The sequence below is a fragment of the Mus musculus genome, chromosome 7, assembly GCF_000001635.26.
Source record: "Mus musculus strain C57BL/6J chromosome 7, GRCm38.p6 C57BL/6J".
NCBI lineage: Eukaryota > Metazoa > Chordata > Mammalia > Rodentia > Muridae > Mus > Mus musculus.
In genome coordinates this window covers 78,294,467-78,315,541 of record NC_000073.6, presented here as the reverse complement: position 1 = coordinate 78,315,541, position 21,075 = coordinate 78,294,467, and the positions used below count along the sequence as shown (strand labels likewise).

General features: G+C 41.9%; 1 protein-coding gene across 13 annotated transcripts in view; it reads left to right on the top strand.

The window, feature by feature from the left end:
* Ntrk3 (neurotrophic tyrosine kinase, receptor, type 3) overlaps positions 1–21,075 on the top strand; it is a 401,049-nt gene that overhangs the window by 265,493 nt on the left and 114,481 nt on the right. Inside the window, exons 13-14 of one of the 13 annotated variants that reach the window (NM_182809.2) lie at positions 11,116–11,250; positions 12,795–14,852. The exons of 10 other annotated variants lie outside the window; for them this stretch is intronic. In NM_182809.2, coding sequence (NP_877961.1) covers positions 11,116–11,250; positions 12,795–12,913 — 254 coding nt within the window. In that variant the 3' untranslated portion in view covers positions 12,914–14,852. Of the gene's footprint in view, positions 1–9,212; positions 9,563–11,115; positions 11,251–12,794; positions 14,853–21,075 lie in introns of those variants that run through there. 2 more of the 13 variants (XM_006540692.4, XM_017322023.2) reach the window with 2 other exon arrangements.

Genomic DNA, 21,075 nt, shown 5'->3' with positions numbered 1-21,075 from the left:
TCATAAGTCACTGCCAGGTAATCTAAAGAAAGTGGTCTTAGATTTAGAGGTTGAGTAGGGGTTGGATAAGAAAAAGAAGATTGAAAGTGAGTAACTTGGAGACTAGCATTCCATAGGAGAAAAGGGAAAAGCTGAAATGTGCAAGGCATGGTCAAATTAGACTTTTAACTGGACCAGGGGTGGGTGTATGGGGGAAGAGAGCATAAGAACAGGATGGTAGTTGAAAATAGAGTATGGTAAGACTGGAGTGGCAGCCTATACTTATGAAGGGTGTCGATGCAGGGATAGTTTCTCACAACTAGCTTCTGAAAAGGTTAGTGGATTTATGGATTTGTTGTCTTTTTGATACAATTAGATATGTGACATGAATTAATATAATGAATGGAAACTGGGAATCATGTTGAGAAACCCCCAAACAGTGACTTTTTTTTTTAATTTTGGTTTTTTCGAGACAGGGTTTCTCTGTGTAGCCCTAACTGTCCTGGAACTCACTTTGTAGACCAGGCTGGCCTCAAACTCAGAAATCCACCTGCCACTGCCTCCCGAGTGCTGGGATTAAAGGTGTGTGCTACCACACCCAGCCAAACAGTGACTTTAAAGTGGGAGTGGGTGGCGAGAAAGTATGAGATGACACTTGGTAAAATGTGCCACATTTCAGCTGTTGACCTGGATGCTTTTATTTGTTTATTTTCTTATAAGAGAGTCTGTGACATAGATAATAATATCCTCATCTAACAGGAGGGAAATTGAGGCTCAGAGAAGTTAAATATTTTGCTCGAGTCTTTGATGTCATATACAATTGGTAGGTAGTAGAGAGGAGGGATTTGAAAACCAGATCTGTCTGTCTCCAGATCTTTGTGTTACTATTTTTACAAAGTGGGGATTTAAATGTGTACATGAAATATCATAAAGTAAACACCTGAAACTTAACACTTAATTAAAATACGGAGATAAGGAAGACATTGACAAGAAGTGTCCAATGTTTGTGGACTTCAAATGTTTGTGTCTGGGTAAGAGTGGTGGTGACTTTCAATAATTAGCTTTTTAACCATGGGGATTGATTTTTGATTGAGTGGAGCCTGAGATTCTTCACTTCTTGAAGTCTCCTAGTGCTGCTACTACAGATGCTGCTGCTTCTGACGGTGGTGGTGTGATCTCACAAGGAAATGTTGGGCATTCAAGGGGTCAGAGGACTGATCCTTGAGAAGACAGCAGAGAATGGATGGAATAGAGGAACCCATAGAGAGAAGAGTGAAAAATGATCAGAGTTGTGCAACTGGTGTTAGGGAATCATGGAGTCACACTGTGTAGCAAGATCAAGTTGAAGGGAAGTGGAAAACATTTGGTTGTGGAGTCACCATTGGCAATCTTCAAAGGCTCTGTGTATGTATGGTGGATTTGTGTCTGAGTGAGCACATGTCTTTTCTGTGAACAACTAGAATTTACATTATGGAAAGGAAAATATGAATATTCAGTAATAGTTGAGTTTAGGATTGGAACTAAATCATGGGAAATTTGATACTTACATGACCTAAGGACAGAAAACGGCATCAAATAGCACAGTAAAGTGTAAGGCATTACTTATCACTTATTAGGTTAGAAACTGGGTACATGGACATATCAAAAGGTAGATGTGGCCATATGTACATTTCTGTAAGACAGGAAATAGAATAGGAATGCCTTCAAATACTGGAGATGTGGATAACTATGGATTTTGAGGAACATGTTAAGATGTCCCTAGGCAGAGACCCTAATGTAGGAGTAGGTGGTAGGAAAGCATAGGCTTGGTAAAATGTTTCAGCAGTTGGCCTGAGTGATTTTTTTTTTTAAATATCAAGAAAGGAGATTGGATGGTAAGTATCAGTAAAAATAGTTAATTTTGCAACCAAGGAACTATATTTTTTCCTTGAGTGCAAAAAGAAAGAAAAATGGCTGGGTTTTGATCCAGATGGTACAGTTAGCTCATGCTTAGTGCACCTCCTCTGCACCAAATATATAGCAGTAACAAAAAACAAGAGATGTGGCTGTTCAGCAAAGCAAATAAATAACCTTGTAGCCAAGGATAGTACTGAAATAAAAGATGAGGACCAGAGGATCATTTGTTCTTGTGATGGGACCAAAGTCTAGAAGCAAAATATGGGTACATAACTGTATTTATTTCTGGATGGATCTTCAAAAAAAGTGCATGCTTCAGATTTCCCAGAGATCAGAGTAGGAACCTCTGCTGTAAACCATGCACTGGAGACACAGACTTCTACAATAAGTAATGGAGCCCCCAGAAGAATAGCATTCTCCTCTGGAAGCACAGCGAATAGGGATTTCTGAGCCTCTGGGAGTAAAGGGAGAGGAGATGAAGATTCTGCCTTTTAGATAAGGCACTCGTGTTATTGAAGTCTAATGTGCTATAGTCCCAACATTATTCTGTAGAGGCTCCAAGCTAATAAGGGATTGTTTTCAAAAGTTCCAAAAAGCTACCTGGAAGCAATGTCAGCAACAGATTAGAAAATACAGGAGATCAGCAAGAGGGAGAATGAAGAAGAACATCAGGAAAAATTTACCACTCTCAAGGTGAATAATAATACAAAATTATAAAATATATAAAAAAAACTAATGATAAGAATGGTTGTGACTTTACTTTCATTCAAAAATAATCTGTACAATTTAGCCAATATAGTAAGACAAGAAAAAATAAGACTTGGAATGAGAAAGTTGACAATTCTTATTGTGAATGGTGTATAGTCAGCCTATATACAATATAAAGGGCTATTTGTAAATTAACTGCTGATAAAGGTGTTCTATCAAACAGCTGAAAACATAATAGATAAATAAAAATAAGTGTGTTCCTACCCGTACACTTCTATAATACTAACACTCAAAATGATGATATCAAAGGGGCTACAGGTTTAAAGCCAGCCTGCACTTCATACTTGACTTGAGTTCAATCCCAGGAATCTACAGGGTAGAAGGAGAGAATTTACTTCCACAGTTTATCTTCTGACCTCTACATAAGTACCATGGCACATGCCTTTTCACCCACAAAACAAAACAAAACCACAACAGCAAAAGTATACTACATAAACACAATTAGAAAAATTAACTTAAAACAAATAACATTTGGAAAAATAAAATCAAATAAAACACGTACATTAAAAGGTATAAACACAGCAAGAGATATTCTGAGTTCTTTATTATTATGGGATAAATAAAAGATAGTAATGATTATAAAAGGAGTATGTGGAACATTCTGAGAATATGGGCATATACATATACTATGGATATAGGCTGTAGGTTTCATTTCCAGCAATACAAGAAAATGAAATAGCAAAAATAAAATAAATCAAGGTAATGAATGAAGGCTACACACAGCAACATAGAAAGTGTCCTGTTTTGCTGCTTATAGTGTTATGATGTGCTTGTAGGACCAGCACTTGAGAACTGAATACAAGAGGATCAGGAATTCAAGGTCATCTCTCACTATGTAGCTATAATAAGTAGATAATTGAATGCACAAACAAATAGGCATAGGAATCTGAATTCTTGTGTATGTCATTTTAAATTAGTATGCAAGGGAAGAATCTATTCAATAAAATAGTGATTATGTTACCTCATACCAGCTTCTCCCTGACAATATGAGTGAGATTTAAAACATTAGAATTTTTCCACCAACTTCTTATTTTAAAGTAAATTTCAATAGGCAGAAATGTCTTAATAGTCAACGAATTGCCTTGTGTTTCTCCTTCATTCAGCATCTGCCATTGTAATCATCCTTTTTTGTCCAGACACACGAGAACTAAGAAACCAGTGCTGGTAGAGTGTTGTTAAGTAAAGTTGATATTATTCTGGTTTCATAATCCCCTGCTCCACTGTCTTTTCTCTGACCCATGCTGAAGTTGGTGACTGGATCTCTTTAGTCTCCTTGATCGGGTTTTATGTAGAATGTGTATCACTTTAGGCTCATCAACTGGGACTGGGCTGATGACTTTGGAGGAGGGACACCATAAAGACATAGTATTATTCTTATCAAATACATCAAGAGGTATACTTAAACACATGGATAACCACAGGGACATAAACCCTGATCAACTAACTAGCTAGGACATTTGCCAGGATTTATTAAAAATTGTACAATTTTTCCTTTTCCTGTTCTTTAGATCTACACCAAGAACAGTATACTTAAGAGAAAGGAGTTAAGTTCTATATCCTCGAGTGAAGAGCTCCTGTATAAAGTATTTAGAATTCTTCTGTATGGAATATAGTTCTTTAATAAGAGAATATGACTTGTCTTTGAGGAACAAAATAGTTCTTTAAACAGCTTATAGATAACATGAAATGAAAGATGAATACATTTGAGTACATCATCATTTATTGCATCCCAGTCTTATCTGAAACTTGTTGCAGTTCTTCCACTTCCAACACTAGGGTGCACAGATTGAAAGCCTGTACCAACCCATACAGCATATTACTGTATTAATTTAAATCCTAAAAACATTTAACCTTTATACAAAGTTAAAGAACAATCAATAGACTAAGGGAACTCATCCTGGTGTGTGCAAACAACAGAAAATTTGCATACAGAATAATTAAAATTCCCCAAATATGAAAAGGGCAACACCCAAGTTTTCACCTTAGAAATTTATGTTGCAATTACAAGATATTGTCTACCACTGATCAGTTTGGAAGGACAACAATATCAGGTATGGAATTAGATGGAAAAATGTTCCTCCACTTAGTGATTTCAGGAATATGAGTTTTAAGGGCTTTGGAAAAATATTGGGTAGTAGACTAAAGGATTTTGATACTCCAAAGGAACAGTCTCAAAAGATGTGCTTCTCAAATGTTTCTGTGCCCAGGGATCACCTGAAGAGCTTGTTAAAATGCAGGTGTTGATTCACTGATCTGGAAGCACCTTCATTTTCACTAAGCTCCCAGCTGTTGCTAAAGCTGTTAGAGCATTCACATGTTTGCGTTTGAAAACCAAGGCTCTAGAGCAGAGATAGCAAAAGGTGCCAGTCTGACTCCTGCCTGGTTTTGTAAATGAAGTTTTCTGGTGTGTTTGTGTGTTTGTGTTTGTGTGTGTGTGTTCTGTTTCTATTTGTCTGTGGCTTCTTCCAGGACACACTGGCATTATTTTGTAGGTGTAAAAGGGACTATAAAGTATCCATATCCATTTTTTACCTGGCCCTTTACAGGATACTTGCTAACTACTGTTCCAAAGTGTTGGCCCCATAGGTATGTAGACTTTTGCCATAAAGGTTACTGAAACTTTTTTTGAATAATAGAGAAATAAAAACCACTAACATTGATAGAACTGGAAAATAATTTGTAACAGTAACACAATGAATGCTAGCCACTGAAAATCAATAAATGAAGAGCTGGGGATATAACTCAGTGGTAGGATTCTTGCCTACCATGCAAATAGCCCTTGGTTCCATTCCTGGCATCATAGGAAAATACAACAACAGCAAAACTAAATCAAGTTAACAGATGAAAGCAAATGTGTCAATATCAGTAAGCATACTGTTTTGCTGGATTTGGTTAGGTAAACCTGTAATCCCAGTATTTGAGGGGCAGGTGAACAAGGATCAGGACTGCAGGTCAAGTTACCTTATGTGATAGGGGTAGAATACCCAAAAGAATGCTGCCAAAGGGAGAAAAGAATCTATTTTTTGCTTACAGTTTCAAAGGACTAGAGTCCACCAATATGGCAAAGGCACAGCAACAGATAGGGAAAGCTTGGTGGCAGGAGCAGGCGTCTGGCTTATCATATGCTTATACTTTTGCCCATACACAGGAAGGAGAGGGAGAGAAGAGGGAGATAGGAAGTGGAATGGGGCTATATAATAAAAGCCCACTGCTATGACACACTTTCTCCACCAAGACTCTACCTTCTAAAGGTTCCTTAACTTTCTTAGAGATTGCCATCAACTGGGGAAAAGATTCAAATGTATGGGTCTCTGGGGAACTTTTCTTATGCAAATTACCATATTCTTCAGTATATAGTAGCAAGTTTGAGGCCAGCTTGACTATATGAAAACTTGTCTCACAAAAACAAAGATCAATTGTATTTTAGATTTGAAAGACTAGGCAAGATAATATTATAATCTGGCTATGGGCGTATACATCAGTGAGTGTGCTTCTGTCAGCCATTTATTTCAGAACAGTGGTTAGCTCTGGTCTGGGGAATCAAGGTATTGGATGCACACAGGTGAATTATTGGTCAAGGTTAGAATAAACTGTCTTCAAAAGAGCTGAAAAGATGGTGCCCAAAGACTTAAAATTGTTAATGATAGGCACTGGGAACAGTTTTGATGTTATCTACATTTTACTGATATTTTAAACATTTGAAAAGAATTCAAAGAAACAAGAAACAGAAAAACAGAAAAAGGCATAGTTAATGTAAAAGATATTTTGAAATGAGGGTAAGAAATGCAGATAGACTATTAATACATAGGTTTTCTTTTCTCTTAATTGATCAAGAAAGAGATGTCCAATGACCTCATGTTATCCCTTATATAGCAAGTTTTGAGAATAGTAAGATGTTTTATTATATTGCTCTAGAGAGTATGGATTTCTTTTTGTTTAGAAAGGTGACTTTATTCATGTCATGGGATGGAAAGGATTTTGCTTTTTGGAGAGCTAACAGTTTACTTATATAAGCCAAGATCAGCCTATTATTGGGATAGTTTTAGTAATGGCAAGGGTGCTATCCCCCAGAATGGCTCTCCCCTTTTCTATGAGGCTCTGCTAGCACTCTTTAGGAATGAGCCAAGAGCTGCAAGATTTTTTTCCCAGGACTCATGCTTCTGAGAATCTCAGTGTTCTGTGCACTTTTATCCAGACTTGGTTGCCTTCCCATTTGACTTGCATGAGCATGATCGCATGAGGGGATGCAGTCAGCCTTAGCCCCCTTCTTCTGAGCCAGCTCCATAAAAGTGGGACCAGATTTAGTCCTGTTGGCCAGTGGTTTAGGAAATCTCACTCCATGCTTTGCCAGCAGTATTGGGGCACTCTGTATTGAAGATAGGAGACTATGTTCAATATTTGTCCATGAAGCATATGACAGTGATATTACAGGAGCAGTTACACTTCTGCATCCTATAGAAGCCTTTGTCATGTGTTTTTTCTTTAATGATATTGTCTGTACTGTAGGAAATATAACAGCTGTATTTAAAATCCCAATGACTGTTTCTCACATACCTTATCCACACCAGGCACTATGGATGACACAATTGCCACATTCCCTTCTAGCAATGGTGTTTTGGGTGGCACACACTATGTTTTCTTTTGTTTAAGAATTACAGTTATTTAATGGATATATATGTACATGTCTGTGCATGCATGCGCGTGTGTTTTTGCCAGGGTACAAAAGTAAGTGTAAGAGGCCAATTTGTGTGAGTTGCTGCTCTCCTTCCACTATATGAATTCCCAGGATTAAACTCAGGTCCTTGATGTTGGATGCACCTTTATCTGCTTAGCCACCTTGCCAGCCAAGACATATTTTCTTATTGAGAACCTCATCCCTCCTGTGCATACAGCTGTGTTCCTGAGATGTCTTGTATCTTTGAGATGGCAGGCTTGATCTTTTGCTATACATTTCCAGGACTTCCTGTGTTCTGTCAACCATGACCAGAGAGAGGGTTAGTTTTGCATTAACAAGATACTCAGTGAATGCTGAATGTCATTACTTCTATGGTGTTTTCTAATATACAGGCATAGCCTGATGATTGCTTAGTACCAGACTTAGGTGGGAAGACTGGTAATTCAGGTAACTAAGTGAAAGGGGAAAGGAACCTACAGAGTGGCGGGATATGGTGAACCACACAGCTCATCCAGAGAATATGGATACCATTTGCTTCAGGTAATCACTACTGTGTAGAAAGGTTGGTTCAGCTTTGCCAGAACTCTTGGGTTTTTAAAACAATCTACAAATAGGGATATTTTAAGAGTGAAATCTTCTGAATTTTAAATGTTGGAAACTAAGTAAAACTTAAAGAAGTTTAAAAAAAAATTCATGTTTTTGGGGTAAGAGTAGGAGGGAAGGAAGAAATTGAGAGTCAAGGTAAAAGAACGAGAGAGAGAGAGGGAGAGAGAGAGAGTTAGTTCCAGGGCTCTGTGTGGCCTATGGTCTATGCTTGCTATCTTGAATTAAAGAATCAAAGATGAGTTTTAAATGGTCTAGTCTGCTGTCAGCAAGGCTAGGATTCAAGACTTGACAACTCAAGCCAACAATTCTGGATTTTTATTGAATTTGATTATAGGAAAAGAAAGATCTTAAATTCCAAGGAGCAAGTTCCCCATCAAAGTAAAGGTCCAGAACAACAAAGTCCTAACCCATGATCCCGAGGACCTTCTCCCCATGAATTTGGAGGCAATAACACCCAGGCAAAAAAAAAAAAAAAGCGCAAAATATTTACCTAGGAGGGAACTTTTCTTCAACATGGTGAACTCTTCTGCCCACCCTGTTCAGTGTACAGTGTATAGTGGCTAGGCCAGGACACTGGACCAATCCCTGCTCTACCCACTATGCTAGGCTTTCTCATCCTTGTTGTGATCATGGCTGTTCTGAAAATTTCTCTTCTTGACATACTCCTTAGTGCCTCTTCCTCATAAGTTATTTTTCATCCTTCCTAACCTGAACTCCAGGAAATCATACCAAGTGCAGTTAATATCTGGATGGAGCTTGGGATTCCATACTGGAAGGTCTCAATCCAAACAATATGTTCTTGACAGAATGGGGGAGCAGTGGGGATCCAGGGAAAATGGGTCTGTGATGCGCCACATGAGAGGAGTGGAATAGTGTGGGACTATGTGGCTCTCTATCTATAAGAGCTGTTTGTGAGAAAAGAAAGCCCAGAAGTATATCTATTGCTGGTGGGGGGATGTTCCTCTCCCCTAGAGAATGTCCTAGCTGCCACTGTCTTGGCTTTCTCCTTACACCTCTTCCGAAGAATTGGTTTTCATTCAGGGACCTTATTTCCAAGTATGTAATTTCAACTATTTTGGAGTTAGAAAGATCTATGTTAGAATTCAAACTGCTACAAGATAACATTAGAAGGTTTTGAAAACACTGTTAAGTTTATACAATACATGTTTGAGGATGGTGCAGGATAATCGATTAACCTTACACAATGGCTGGCATAATAATGAATCTCTGGACTCCGTGGTCTGTCTGCTGATAGGGGATTTGCTTTAGGCTCTTTCTTTATTTCTAGGTCTGCTGGAATCGTGGTTCAATAACAGTTTACTCCTTCTAGCCATTGGAGAAAGGTGGGGAAGACTCTCACAAGGATGACATGCTGACTGGGAGAGAGTAGCCCTCCTTCCAGAATTGCTTTGACCTCTGTGTCCCTATTAATAAAGCTCCCCATGCCCTTAACACCAGAGCCCTATGCATCTCAGTTCATTCTTGTGATGTAATAACTCTAAAATGACAAATACAGTTGAAGAAAGAGGACAGGAAAGTTATCCAGTGGTACCTAAAATAAGCACTTTATGAGTAGGCTAGGTAACAAAAGGGAACAGAAGGAGAAGCCCATGTGATTCCAAAGTTAGATGAAGTAAGTGTAGGCAGGAGACACAGGAAGATGCTCATCACTATAGATGCTAGAGAGCTGCTGGCTGCTAGTCAGTCTGAAGGATGTAAGCTGTAGCCAGGAAGAGATGCTTGGGGTTTATACAGCTGTTGGGAAATGGGTTTGAAATCTCGGACTTTCTTTTACATTACACATCCATAGGGACTGAGCTTTCTGTGCTGCTGAGACTATCAAGGACTTGGCCTTGCATAGTTATTCTGTTCTTAGTTCATTGGAGGGTAGGTTCCAAGACCCCTCACTCAATCCTTTTGGGTGTTCCACATCCCTTTCCTCCTAGCTGCATCCCTTAACAACCCCCCTTCTTTTCCTGGAGCAACCCTAGCATTTCTGGCTTGCTTCTCAGACTTAGACAATCCCTGATGTCTAGGCTCTGTTCTGAATTACAGAGAGTCTGCAAGTTCCTTCATGCTGGATGACTGTGGGGAGAACGGCTGCTGAGAGATAGAAGGTTTTTTGTTTTTTATATTTTGCTGGGCCACCTGTGGGCAAGGCCTTCTTAATAAGTGTGTTTGCCTCTCTTTAGCCTTCTCTCTGCCCAACTAGCCTTGCCTTACATCTTCTGTGGTCCAAGTCTTTTCCAACCTCCTCTAAGCAGATGTCTTCCCTTCATCTTCTGGGGTTGCTCTGAGGAGCGGGGGCAGGGGGCTGCAGGAGTTTGGAGTGGTGCCTCTTGTGCTATCAAGCTTCAGCTTTTAGAATCTTGGAAAGGCTCCACCTGGGAAGGAGTTCCAGAGAAAACAAACTGGATCCTGGCTCATATGGGAAAATGTCTGTGTTTGCAGAGGCAGCTTTAGGGACATTGGCAGAGACTGTGGCAGGTTTGGCCTTGGTTTGCAATGGCTCTGACATAGAGCCTTCCTGACCCATGGATGTTGTATGGTCTCTAGAGGAGAGATCCCTCTCAGAAGCTCTAATGCTATTACCTTCATGTAGTTGGTTGCCTTAGAGTCTCCACTGAAACTGTAACTTTTGCTGTTCCAGAGGTTTTGGCCCTGATGATAGCAAGAAGTATTTGAAGGAGCAAGTCACTCCTTTTATCTAACCATCACACCTTATCATATCACTTCCCTCTTGGACATTTCTTCTTGGGATAAGAAGTCAGAAAGGGCATCTTGGGTCCAGCTGAATCATCTCCCATGTCATAAAACTCTTCCCCTCCCCAACTCAGGAATGGCACCCAGGATAGTAACAGTGGAAATAATTTGGGGATGTTAAAACTATTAAACGGAATGGGTTTTGGTCAAACAAGTTAAGAAAAGGATTGGGCAGAATTTATGGTGATGGCGATTTTTTTCCCTGATCACTTTTTTTCCTTGATCAGTTTGATAATGCCACTTTGTGATGTACATTAAAATGATTAAATTTTATACATCAAATGAATCAGGCAAAGCAGTGTGGATACAGGCGCTGGGAGCACTTGATTTCTGTTTCCAGCATTGTGCATTTAAGACGATTTCCCCAAGTGTTTGGACTTGGGGTTTAATACTGACCATTAATCCCCCATGTCTGCCTCTTCTGCCAGGGGTCTTTTCAAACATAGACAATCATGGGATATTAAACTTGAAGGACAATAGAGATCATCTAGTCCCATCAACTCACTATATATATGAGGAACCTGAGGTCCAGAGTGGGGATGTGTCTTACCCAAGGTCACATGGTGAGTTACTTCCTTTGACATCTTTGTATGAAGTAAAGCCCCTTCTCCTACCAGTTTTGATTCTTAAGACCCAAAGACCCATAAGCCCCCAGAGGAGTATGCTATATGTAGGGTTCCAAGTTAAAATTAGTATTCAATTCCCTTGGGTGAGAGAAATTTTTTCACAGGAGGAAGCTTCCTTAGGTTAAAGTGAGGGATGTAGAAGAGCAAGAGAGAGATCATGGCCTGAAGAGAAGCAGTGGCATTATAAACCTTGTCAGCAGGCTTCCCAGATAGCTGGAATTCCTGTTCTGCCTTTGCATGTGCCAGAGATGCCCTGGTTGGGGTTCAGGGCAGAACCATGGAATAACAGCCCATGAAAAGCTAAACTTCCCCTTAACATGACATCATGAACAAGGGAGATACCTCCTCTTTTCATAACCTGATCTCACTCCTTGCAGACAAAGGTAACATAACAACCAAAATGACTCATCTCTACTTTGATCATACTATGTCCTAAGTAGGAGGAGCAAGGAAATCTCAGTACAACTGAACTCTGTCTTAGTCTCTCCCCACTGTGCATGCCCGATACTCGGGTCCTCACGGTGAGTTCTCCATTCCCGAATACAGCTTTCTTAGAAAGCTGGGTTTTATCTGTTTACCTGCTCCCGTCCCCCATATATAAATAGGTATTTTTACAATCTGGAATTGATTGAGCCATCCGTTTCTGGATTTTGATTAGGAATACCCATGTCTCTGGACATCCTATTCAGTCCCTAGACATGTGGCCAGAAAGGAACCAAGTTGTCATGAGGCAGCTCATCGTGACCTTGTGGCCAGCTATATCACTTACTCCTCTATGATGGCTCTAGCCCCTGTAAGACATGAGATTATTGGAAGGTTGATGTCTTAGTCGTTTTCTAAGTCATTACCTAAGCCTTTCTAAGCTCTGGCAATATAAGGTGAGAGGCTAATGAGAAAGTGTATGTAGGCTTGGGAGTATGGTACCCTTAACTCCTTGTGTAGTTGAGTGTGGTAAGACATTTAGTTCTTAGAATTAGACCCCTAAGGACATTGAGTTCTGAAAAAAGCATAGCCTTCCTCCCCACCTCCTCTGGCAATGAGAGTATACATGCACACCCCCATCCTCCTCCCCAGGAGCTCATTGTCAGGGTTTCTTCTACCCAGAAACATGCTCACAGACCAAGACTCCCTTAGATGGGTCTGCTGTACCTCTTCCATGACAGTTCTAGGGCAAACCACCCATGGAAGACTTGGTCACTTCCCTCTCTTGGTTCAGCGAAGGTCCCAGCAAAATGGAGTGTTTTCCATTTCTCTGAGCACACATATTTTAAGTTATCCCTAGCCCTATCCTTCCCTTCTGCTGGCAATTCATTTTGTCTATTCCCAGTATATACCTGTATCTATAGTTATAGATTTTCCCCCCTTTCAAGTTCCCGCTCTGTTTCCCTTCTTAGTTTTGATCTTCTTTGTGGGTTTTGGTTTTTACTTTATTTTGCTTTTTTCTGTTTTTCTGTTTTTTTTTTCTTTTTGTTTTTTTATAGGTTTCAGAGAAATTATGTTGAATCCAATAAGCCTTTCCGGACATTCCAAGCCTCTTAACCATGGCATCTATGTTGAGGATGTCAATGTTTATTTCAGCAAAGGACGTCATGGCTTTTAAAAAACAAAAACAAAAACAAAAAACTCCTTTTAAGCCTCCTTGTTCTGATGTCACCTTGGTAGGATGGGCCCTCTGAGAGGTTGGAAGCGCTAGGCGTTGCTCTTTTTGGATCCAGGGATGCTAAGTAGAAACTGCATGAGCCACCAGTGCTCCCACACCTTTTACCACCACTGAGATGGGTGTGTCTCCCATCGACCACTGGCAGGTTGTTGCCCCTCCCTCCTGTCATCACTGTGTTCCTTTTCCTCCGGCCTCCGAGGCAACTCCTGCCAACGTCTTTAGAGCCAATAAAGAGAATCCAAACCCAAGCACCAGGAGCTACCTTTAAAACACACTAGCCATTCTCTTGACCCAACCATCACGAGAAAGCCTGAAGTCCAGCCGTGTTCCGGTCTCACTTTCCTGCTTGGAAGCATGGGGTCTCCATGCTGTCCTCTCAGTGACCTCGTCACCCTGCAATCTCCAGTGGGGAAGAGTCACAGAGGGCTCTTAAGCAGAGGTGGAGATGGTGCGGTAAGAGGAAGGGGAGCCAGGCCCAAGTGTTGGCAACAGATTAGGTCTCAGAGGGAAGAATGGAAGACAGTCATTTTTGTTGGTTTATTTTTATCTTTATTTTTTGTGTATGTGTGTGTGTGGAGAAATATCATACTTTTTTTGTGGACACACTTGCCCCCTCCTTCTTCTTCTCTCTGGAATGGCTCACAGTGAGTGCAATGTTAGAAAGTTCTTTGGAAAGAGTTTTTGCTGGCTCCACCTGGGTCCCTAGAGCTACAGTTCCGACAAGCATTGGCTACGGAAGGTCTTGCCTGTGAATTGGCCATCCTACTAGGACCACAAGGGACCAAGGGAATCAGGGACCAAGACCCTTCCTCCTAGCCCGTGATCTCGGGATTGGCTCTCCTCCCCTACATTCACTTTCTCTTGACTCTGAGAACCTTTGGAACCCAGTGGAATCATCATGTCAAGGTCAAGATGAACTGAAGGGGAAGAGAAGTAAAAACCTGGCCTCCTCCAGCCCCTCTCATGGCACCGATGGGCGTGTCATCCTGGTCTCTGGTCAATATGTGTGTTCACTTTGCTTGCTTCCACTCATGTCTTACTCCACAGCCATCCTCTCCCAAAGAAAGGTTGTTCCCCAATTTTCAACTTGGCCCTCTGGGGAGAGGGAAGGGGTTGATAGTTCTTTACATCATAGGAAAGGCACTTTGCAGAGTACAAAAGCCTAGCCAGATTGGCTGAGTGTCAGCTGAATGGATTCTGGCTTGGTCCAAGACTCCCCAGTTCCATGGAGGTCCCTGTTATGGGAAAGGATAGCAGGCATCCCAAGTTCAGTTCTTGAGACAACATGGTGGTTATTTAATAACCAGTATGTTCTAATGTAGTGCTGCAGGGCAGTGAAAGATGGAGCATATGTTTTTGGCAAACTGAGCAAATTTACCTGTATGCTAAAGATACTACTCAAGGGTTAGACTGCACCTGTGGATGGTGGATCATCATGCCAGATCCCTAGCCTGATGCTCTAGACACCTCTGAGGGGTACATAAGCATGCAGCTTTTCAAGTTCTTTCCCATGACCTAGAGTGACTTCCACAGTGTCACTTTAGGTACAGGGTTCCTGAAGGGCCCCGAGTCCCTTCTAGCACTGCTCCCCCTGCTCCCCATGGTTGTAGGTCAGGTTCTTCCCCATCACACCCAGATGATCCCTCTGGTTCGGATCTCCTCCTGAGTGTGGCTTTAAGGAGTAAGCTTGAGGATGATGTTTTTAATTGTTGTAAATCATGACCTCATTTCCAGCCTCCCAGGCTCCATCCATCGCAGCATCTTTTATTCTGGCATTTCTTCACTTTGTGCTATGACAATGGGGCATTGTGTTTCCACAGAGACTTATAGGAGTGTTCAGTGTATAGTTTCTTAATAAACACTTTATTTTCTAATGAAATGACTGCATCAGACCTCTTATTTGGAAGTTTTGCAAAGAATATTAAAATGTAGCAATTCCAGGCTGCCCAGAATTTGTTTTCCATATTGATATTACTTTTCAGCAGAAGTTTCTAGCACACTTCTGCTAGTGACAGGGTTTTAAAATATGTTCCATCGGTTGGATTCATGGAGACCCCTCCAGGTACCTCAGATTCCTACAATGGAGTGCTTCTTCATCTTATTAGGAACCTAGAGATGTTCAGTGTTTATCATTACAAAGTGTGACAGGCAGAAGCAATATCCAAACTCAATTCCTTTAGTTACTACTAGAGCTACTGATATCCTTGGTACTTGGGGAGTTTTCTGCTATTTGAGAAGCTACAACTTGTAAAAGTATTATTTTCAGAGCTGATGTACAAAGGGACCTGGGAATTGGGGTGAGGAGCCTTTCTCTTTGATGTATCAGCGAGCCCGTGGGGTTCTCCCTCTGGCAGAGTACCTTTTTATCTTTCCTTACTTAGAAAGAGATTATTCTCTGAAATTACAGACCAATCTCTTTATACATACATATATACAGAAATATGTACATGCACACTCACAGTCACCATGGTTTGGCTGTCTTGTCAGGGTCTACATGGGCTCCCAGAATGTGGAGGACACTCCCCGGATCCTACTGGAAGTCAAAAGCTGAGTTGAGGGGGTGTATGCCTTTAACCAAGCTTGGATCCTGGCCTCAACACAAGTGTAAAGGCTAAAAAAAATGCCTTCTGTACTTTGTGTTTGTTTCTTTTGGGGAGGAATGCAAGCAAGAGAACAAGTGTTGGGGAAAGGATAGTAGGTGGGTATGGACTCTTCTCTGGGCCTCACTGGGGCTTGTTGAAACTCCATCATGTAGGAAGTAAAGGAGAAACAGGCTAAGGTAGGTGGGAGGTGTGGCAGTGTTGCTAAAATGAGATTGGTATCTTTCTGTATAACATCACTCATTTTATTTTCTACACATGTCTGATTGAATACTTCCTGCCCTAACGCAAGTCTGTGTCCATAAGAGTGGCCTGGTATAGAGGCTGCACTAACTCCCACTTTTGTATATCCTTTGAGGTTCCAAGATTGGTTGGGGCAGAGATTTCTGGTATTCAGGATTATCCTTGGGACTAAGGAAAGGGTCATGAATTCAAGGGAGGACTTTGGTTGTTCATATGAGTTAAGTTCTGTATTATCCCATGCATGGCACAGACAGTTGGTGGGACTAACCCCTGAGAAGATGGGAGGGAACATGAGTTTGTTAGCATGGAGAACTCTTCTTAGGGAGAAGAACACAAGAGGAAAGCATAGAGTGGTTCAGAGGTTCAGTAGCAAGAACATAAAGGAGGCTTTGCATGGTGGCTTCTATCTTACTAGTGAGGTATGAGGCAAGGTCATGTGCCATGTGTGAGAAGATCTGGTAAGAGTTGAGAAGATACACAATGTCATTGGAAGACACTATCATGAATGCCAGAGATGTGCAGGAAGGTTTCTGGGCAGAAGAAGGACCTGGATGAGTTTGATAAAGAATGTCTCATCTCAAGGGGTGTCATTTCCATGGTTTCCTGATATGTGTTAATGTGCCATGAGATTCTCCCCATTAGACCTTGGGGGCAGACAGACTCCCAGAGACACCATCAGTCCAGAAAGAGTGCCAGATTGGAGGGCTAAGGAGCATTACCAGTCAGACCCGCAGTTTCCTCACCTTCTTGGTTCAGAGCTCATTGATAGATGTTCATGGTGACTTTCTTAGACTTAAACATGTGGTTTGATCTTAAGAGATTTTGTAGTAGAACATTATGCTTGGCTAACCCATGGGCCCAGCTTGCTTTTCAGGTCTTTATTCTGGAGTGTTATTTGAGAGGTGCCACATGTGTGTATTGGAGACTGTGAAACTCAACCATGTGCTTACTCTATTGGGCACCTTTGAGTGACACAGCATATAGAGGCTGTGCATGAGGCAGTGTTGTGTGGCCAGTTCATGGAACTAAGGGCTAAAGATCTCAAATTAGGTTCACAATAGAGCACTTGTGATCATTACCCTGTTTATTATAGGAAACACCTGCTCAGAACCAGAATTTTTTCTATCCATGGGAAAGTGAGGCTCAGGAAAAGTCACTAGCTACCCTGGGTTTCCACAGCAATGGTATCGTAGGGTATGCCTGTACTCAGGGTACTCTTGGTCATTCTTTTGGTCCCACAAAGCAGCCTCCTTTCTGCTCCTAGAGGCTTTACCCTGATAGCTTTCTACCCTCTACCTTAAGATTATGCATTATCCCCTGCTTCCTTATGGAACTGTCTTTGAGATCTCCTGGTGTGTTGAATCTCTGCCATACAATTCTTTCCAAGCAGAGATCAGACACTAAGTAGCTTCAAATTAGAAGCTAAGAAGCTGGCCTCTGAGCTTCCCAGGTTCTCCTCTCTCTCTCATGGGCATTCCATATTGCAGCCAAGTTCACAACACATGCATGCTCACCTCCCCCTCTCCGTAGGTGTGATAGCAGCAGCAGCAGCAGAATACTAGGCTGTGACACCTCCTCTAATTCTAATTTGGCCCAGTTCCTTTAGGCCGAAACCAGAATAGAGCAAAGATCAAGAGTCTGATATAATCTTAAGGTAGATGGTGGGGGCTTGGTTCCCCAGAGCAAGCCCAAGAATGGGCAGATCAATGCAGAATAAGTTCATTGTTGCGTAGCTTTCTGAGCTAAGACAGTCATGGATTGGGCAGAGTGGAGTCTTCCTTCTTCAGTGCTTGCTCACTCCTGCACTGAAGTCAGAATCGCACACAGGTTGCTTAACGTGACTCTGATGCAAAATGCAAAATACCAGTTTGCAGAAAGACAAAAAGAATAAATAGGATAGCGAAGAGTAGGTTTGGTTCCTCTGAGGCTCTTCTGGGAGACAAGGTGGAAACTCTTCTGTTTGACAGTGGAGAGAGAGAGAGAGGCTGACTAGAAACTGCTGGACCTGAGTTGCATCTGCAGCGTCCAGTGTTGGCCTTGGACCCCATTCCTCTCCTCGGCCTGTTCTACCTACCCACGTCACTCCATGCTCTTTAATGCTGGTTGATGTGGGTGAAGTTACTTAGCAGTCTTGGGTTTCCTTGGAAAGCTCTGGTTCTGCGTTCTGCCTCCAGAAATCCTGTGGTTACCGCCCCCTCGACTTCCCACTTCCCAAGAGAATCTCAGCCTAGATCTGACAATGTATTTTCAGAGCTAAATCAGATTCCTCCTTCAACCCTACTTGAACTCACAAGTGACTTGAAGGAGATGTGGTAGCCAGGGGGTGGTTCCAAAATTACATCAGGAATCAGAAGCCTGCTTGGGCAGGATTTGGGCCCTGTTTCTTTGCACACAATGATGGAAACCCCTGAAGAGTAACCTAGCCTCATTTTTTTGTTAAAGGACAACTTGGTCAGGAAAGATATTTCTACGTGGCTTGTAAAAGATCTGTGACCCCTCTGCCTTGTGAAGTCTTTCCATCAGGAGAATGGCTCCCCACAACATAAAATGTCTTTGAGTGTGTTTGCAGGGGCTCAGTCTTCCTTGCCCACTCTCATCTCCTTGCAGGTGGATTTAAAGGTTTGGAGTCTTGTTCAAAGTTTCTGCATGTTCCAGTCTGTAGGAAGATGTCTGGGAATCAGGAGGGAACTCTTAGGGTTAAGCCATAGATGGGGACAAACAGAAGTAAGATGTTAAGGGTGAGCTCTGTGGAGCATAGATCCTGGCAGGTCATAAAGGATGCTGATGACGCCTGTGTGGGGACCCTCCAGCCCAGGCCCAGTGGGCACTTGAGACCTTTTGGGTGAAGGTCAAAGTCAGGATTACAGACTCTCAGAAAGCAACCACAGCTGCAGGAAAAGCCGTTGATGACAGCTCTTGTGGGACTTCCAGTCCTGCATACTAGAAGACACAGGGATTTATTACACATGATCAGAAACACTCCTTGGCTTTACATAATCACAGTGTTAACTCGTGACCCTATGCAAATCACAGTCTTTCAACACCTTTTCGATGTAAATGAGTATAACCTTGATGGTTTGAAGTGGATAAAGATGGGGTGTATGGCACAGTCAGAAAGAGTGGACCCTGAATATTCTGATTCCAAACCACTGAATTCTTACTTCACCTTTCAACTGAAAAAAAGTCAAATGACACTTGTGGCTTTAGAGGAGGGGTGGTCAGGACCCCCATTCAGCCATGGACAGGGGTTAAGAAGCAAGGGGTGAGGCTGCCCACAGGTATGCATTCTAGACCTGTGCCCTCCCCCCAATCAAGAGCATCATAGCAACTCAGAACACACCACCAAGCCAGACTTTGGTAAGTAACACTGGGGAAAGCCTTGGTGCAAGACCTACAAGGCCAGCTTGCCTTTAAAGATTTCTTTCCTTCTGTTTCTGCCACCTTTATGTTTTCTGGAACCATGGCAGCTAAATGAGGCTTGGTTCTGCCTTTGGGAACTGCATTGGAGCAAGTAGCCTTTTCCCTTCAAAATATGCTTTCTTGCCTCTCTTGACGTTGAAGTTCATTTGCCAGTGAGAAGGACAAAGACCTAAGCTGACAATGGGTAAAGTCACTTCAATGCTGTCAGATGTGGCCTGGCAAATTTCCTATTACAAACTTCTGAAGAGCCACTAACTTCCTTACTCTGAGCACATGCTAGCTGTGCTGTGTCTGTGTCCTTGTGATATGATATGATATGATATGATATGATATTGTAAGGCTTGCAGTGGTATTTGGCAAAAACTGGTGAATCCTGGTCCCCTTCTCAAATTGATTTCTCAGGGAAAGAGAAGGTGATGACTGGAGGCAAGAGCCATCTGCATCCTTATGGGAAATATGACTTGGTCTCAGACACTCAGGTACTTAAAATACCCTTGAGTTTGATGGTACAAGGCTCTAGCCTCTGCAACAGGAGGTTTCTAAGCCCGCAGCTGTTCTTGCTGCTTTTCATGGAGGAGTAATCACAGTCCCACCTGATCAAAATAAGAGCACATCTGTGACCTGAGGTCAGTGTCCCATAGGCCAATCACTAGTCCTAGGGAGCTGGAAATCCTAGAACACAGACTAGATGCTAACTGGATCGATCACTGTGTGCACATCAGTATCATCACCTTCCTGCTGATAAGGTGGAAGAAATAAATCTGCAAGCAACTCTTTGGGAGTGTTATTTCTGAAAGATCAGTTTGGCTAAAAAGGTATAGCCAGAGCCTGTGGAACTCTCTGGATATCTCTATCAAGGTTCCATAGTTTTGCTCAAGTTCTTTACTTGAGAGGAAGCTGACTCTGAATTGACCAGTGGGCCCTGGAGTCTGGTTTTTCCCAGTCAGTGGGCACCATGGGAGGTGCCATCATTACAGATCATATTTTGGAATTTCATGGCTTAAAATTTTCAATCTGTATCTAAATGATAACAGAATGCTTCAATCTTTATGGTTGTCGATTTGGCATTTCTTGTGACCCTAACAGACATTTGTGGGTTAACACCCATGATGTCAAATAGCCAACTTGCTTAAGAAGAAGACCACAATGGCTACCATAATCATTTTATTGGGTCAGCCACTTCCCCAACTGTTTTTCCACATGGACAGTTCAGTTTTTTGGGCAAGGCTTCAGCTGCCGCAATATGGCTCTTCCTTAATTTGGAATTTCCCAACCTGCAGAAAAATCATTTTCCCATTTCAGTTACTAGATAAATGATGTGAAGATCATGTGTCTCTCATCACTGGCGCTAGCAGCACCCCCTTTAAGTCTATCAGATTCGAAAGATTCATCAGATAGCTTTAGAGAGCATCACACGGCTCATACATGTCTCATCCCCAGGTTCACACTGTACATTAGGATATTGAAGGCTCTGAAAACCCCTGCTGTAAATAAACCTCGTTATTCTGCAAGTTTTCCAACATAATTGAACATAGAGCATTCTTTACCTAACATCTATTAGTACATTCCACACACATATTTCAGGAAACACTGGTTATTGTGTAGTTAGAAGCTTTTGAAAGAGACCTAAGAAGGATGCTTCATCAGTGACCTGTTGATGTCAAAGATATCAAGAAAGGACCATACCTCACATCTCTACCCAACAGGAGGCTCAGTCCTCCATATGGTAAGTCCCTTCACAAAGGAGCTTGAGACTTCTCTAGCATGAGCCACTCCCACAGACTGATGTCACCTAGTGGTGGCACACAGAAATGAAGATGGGAATCCCAGTCTCGGCGT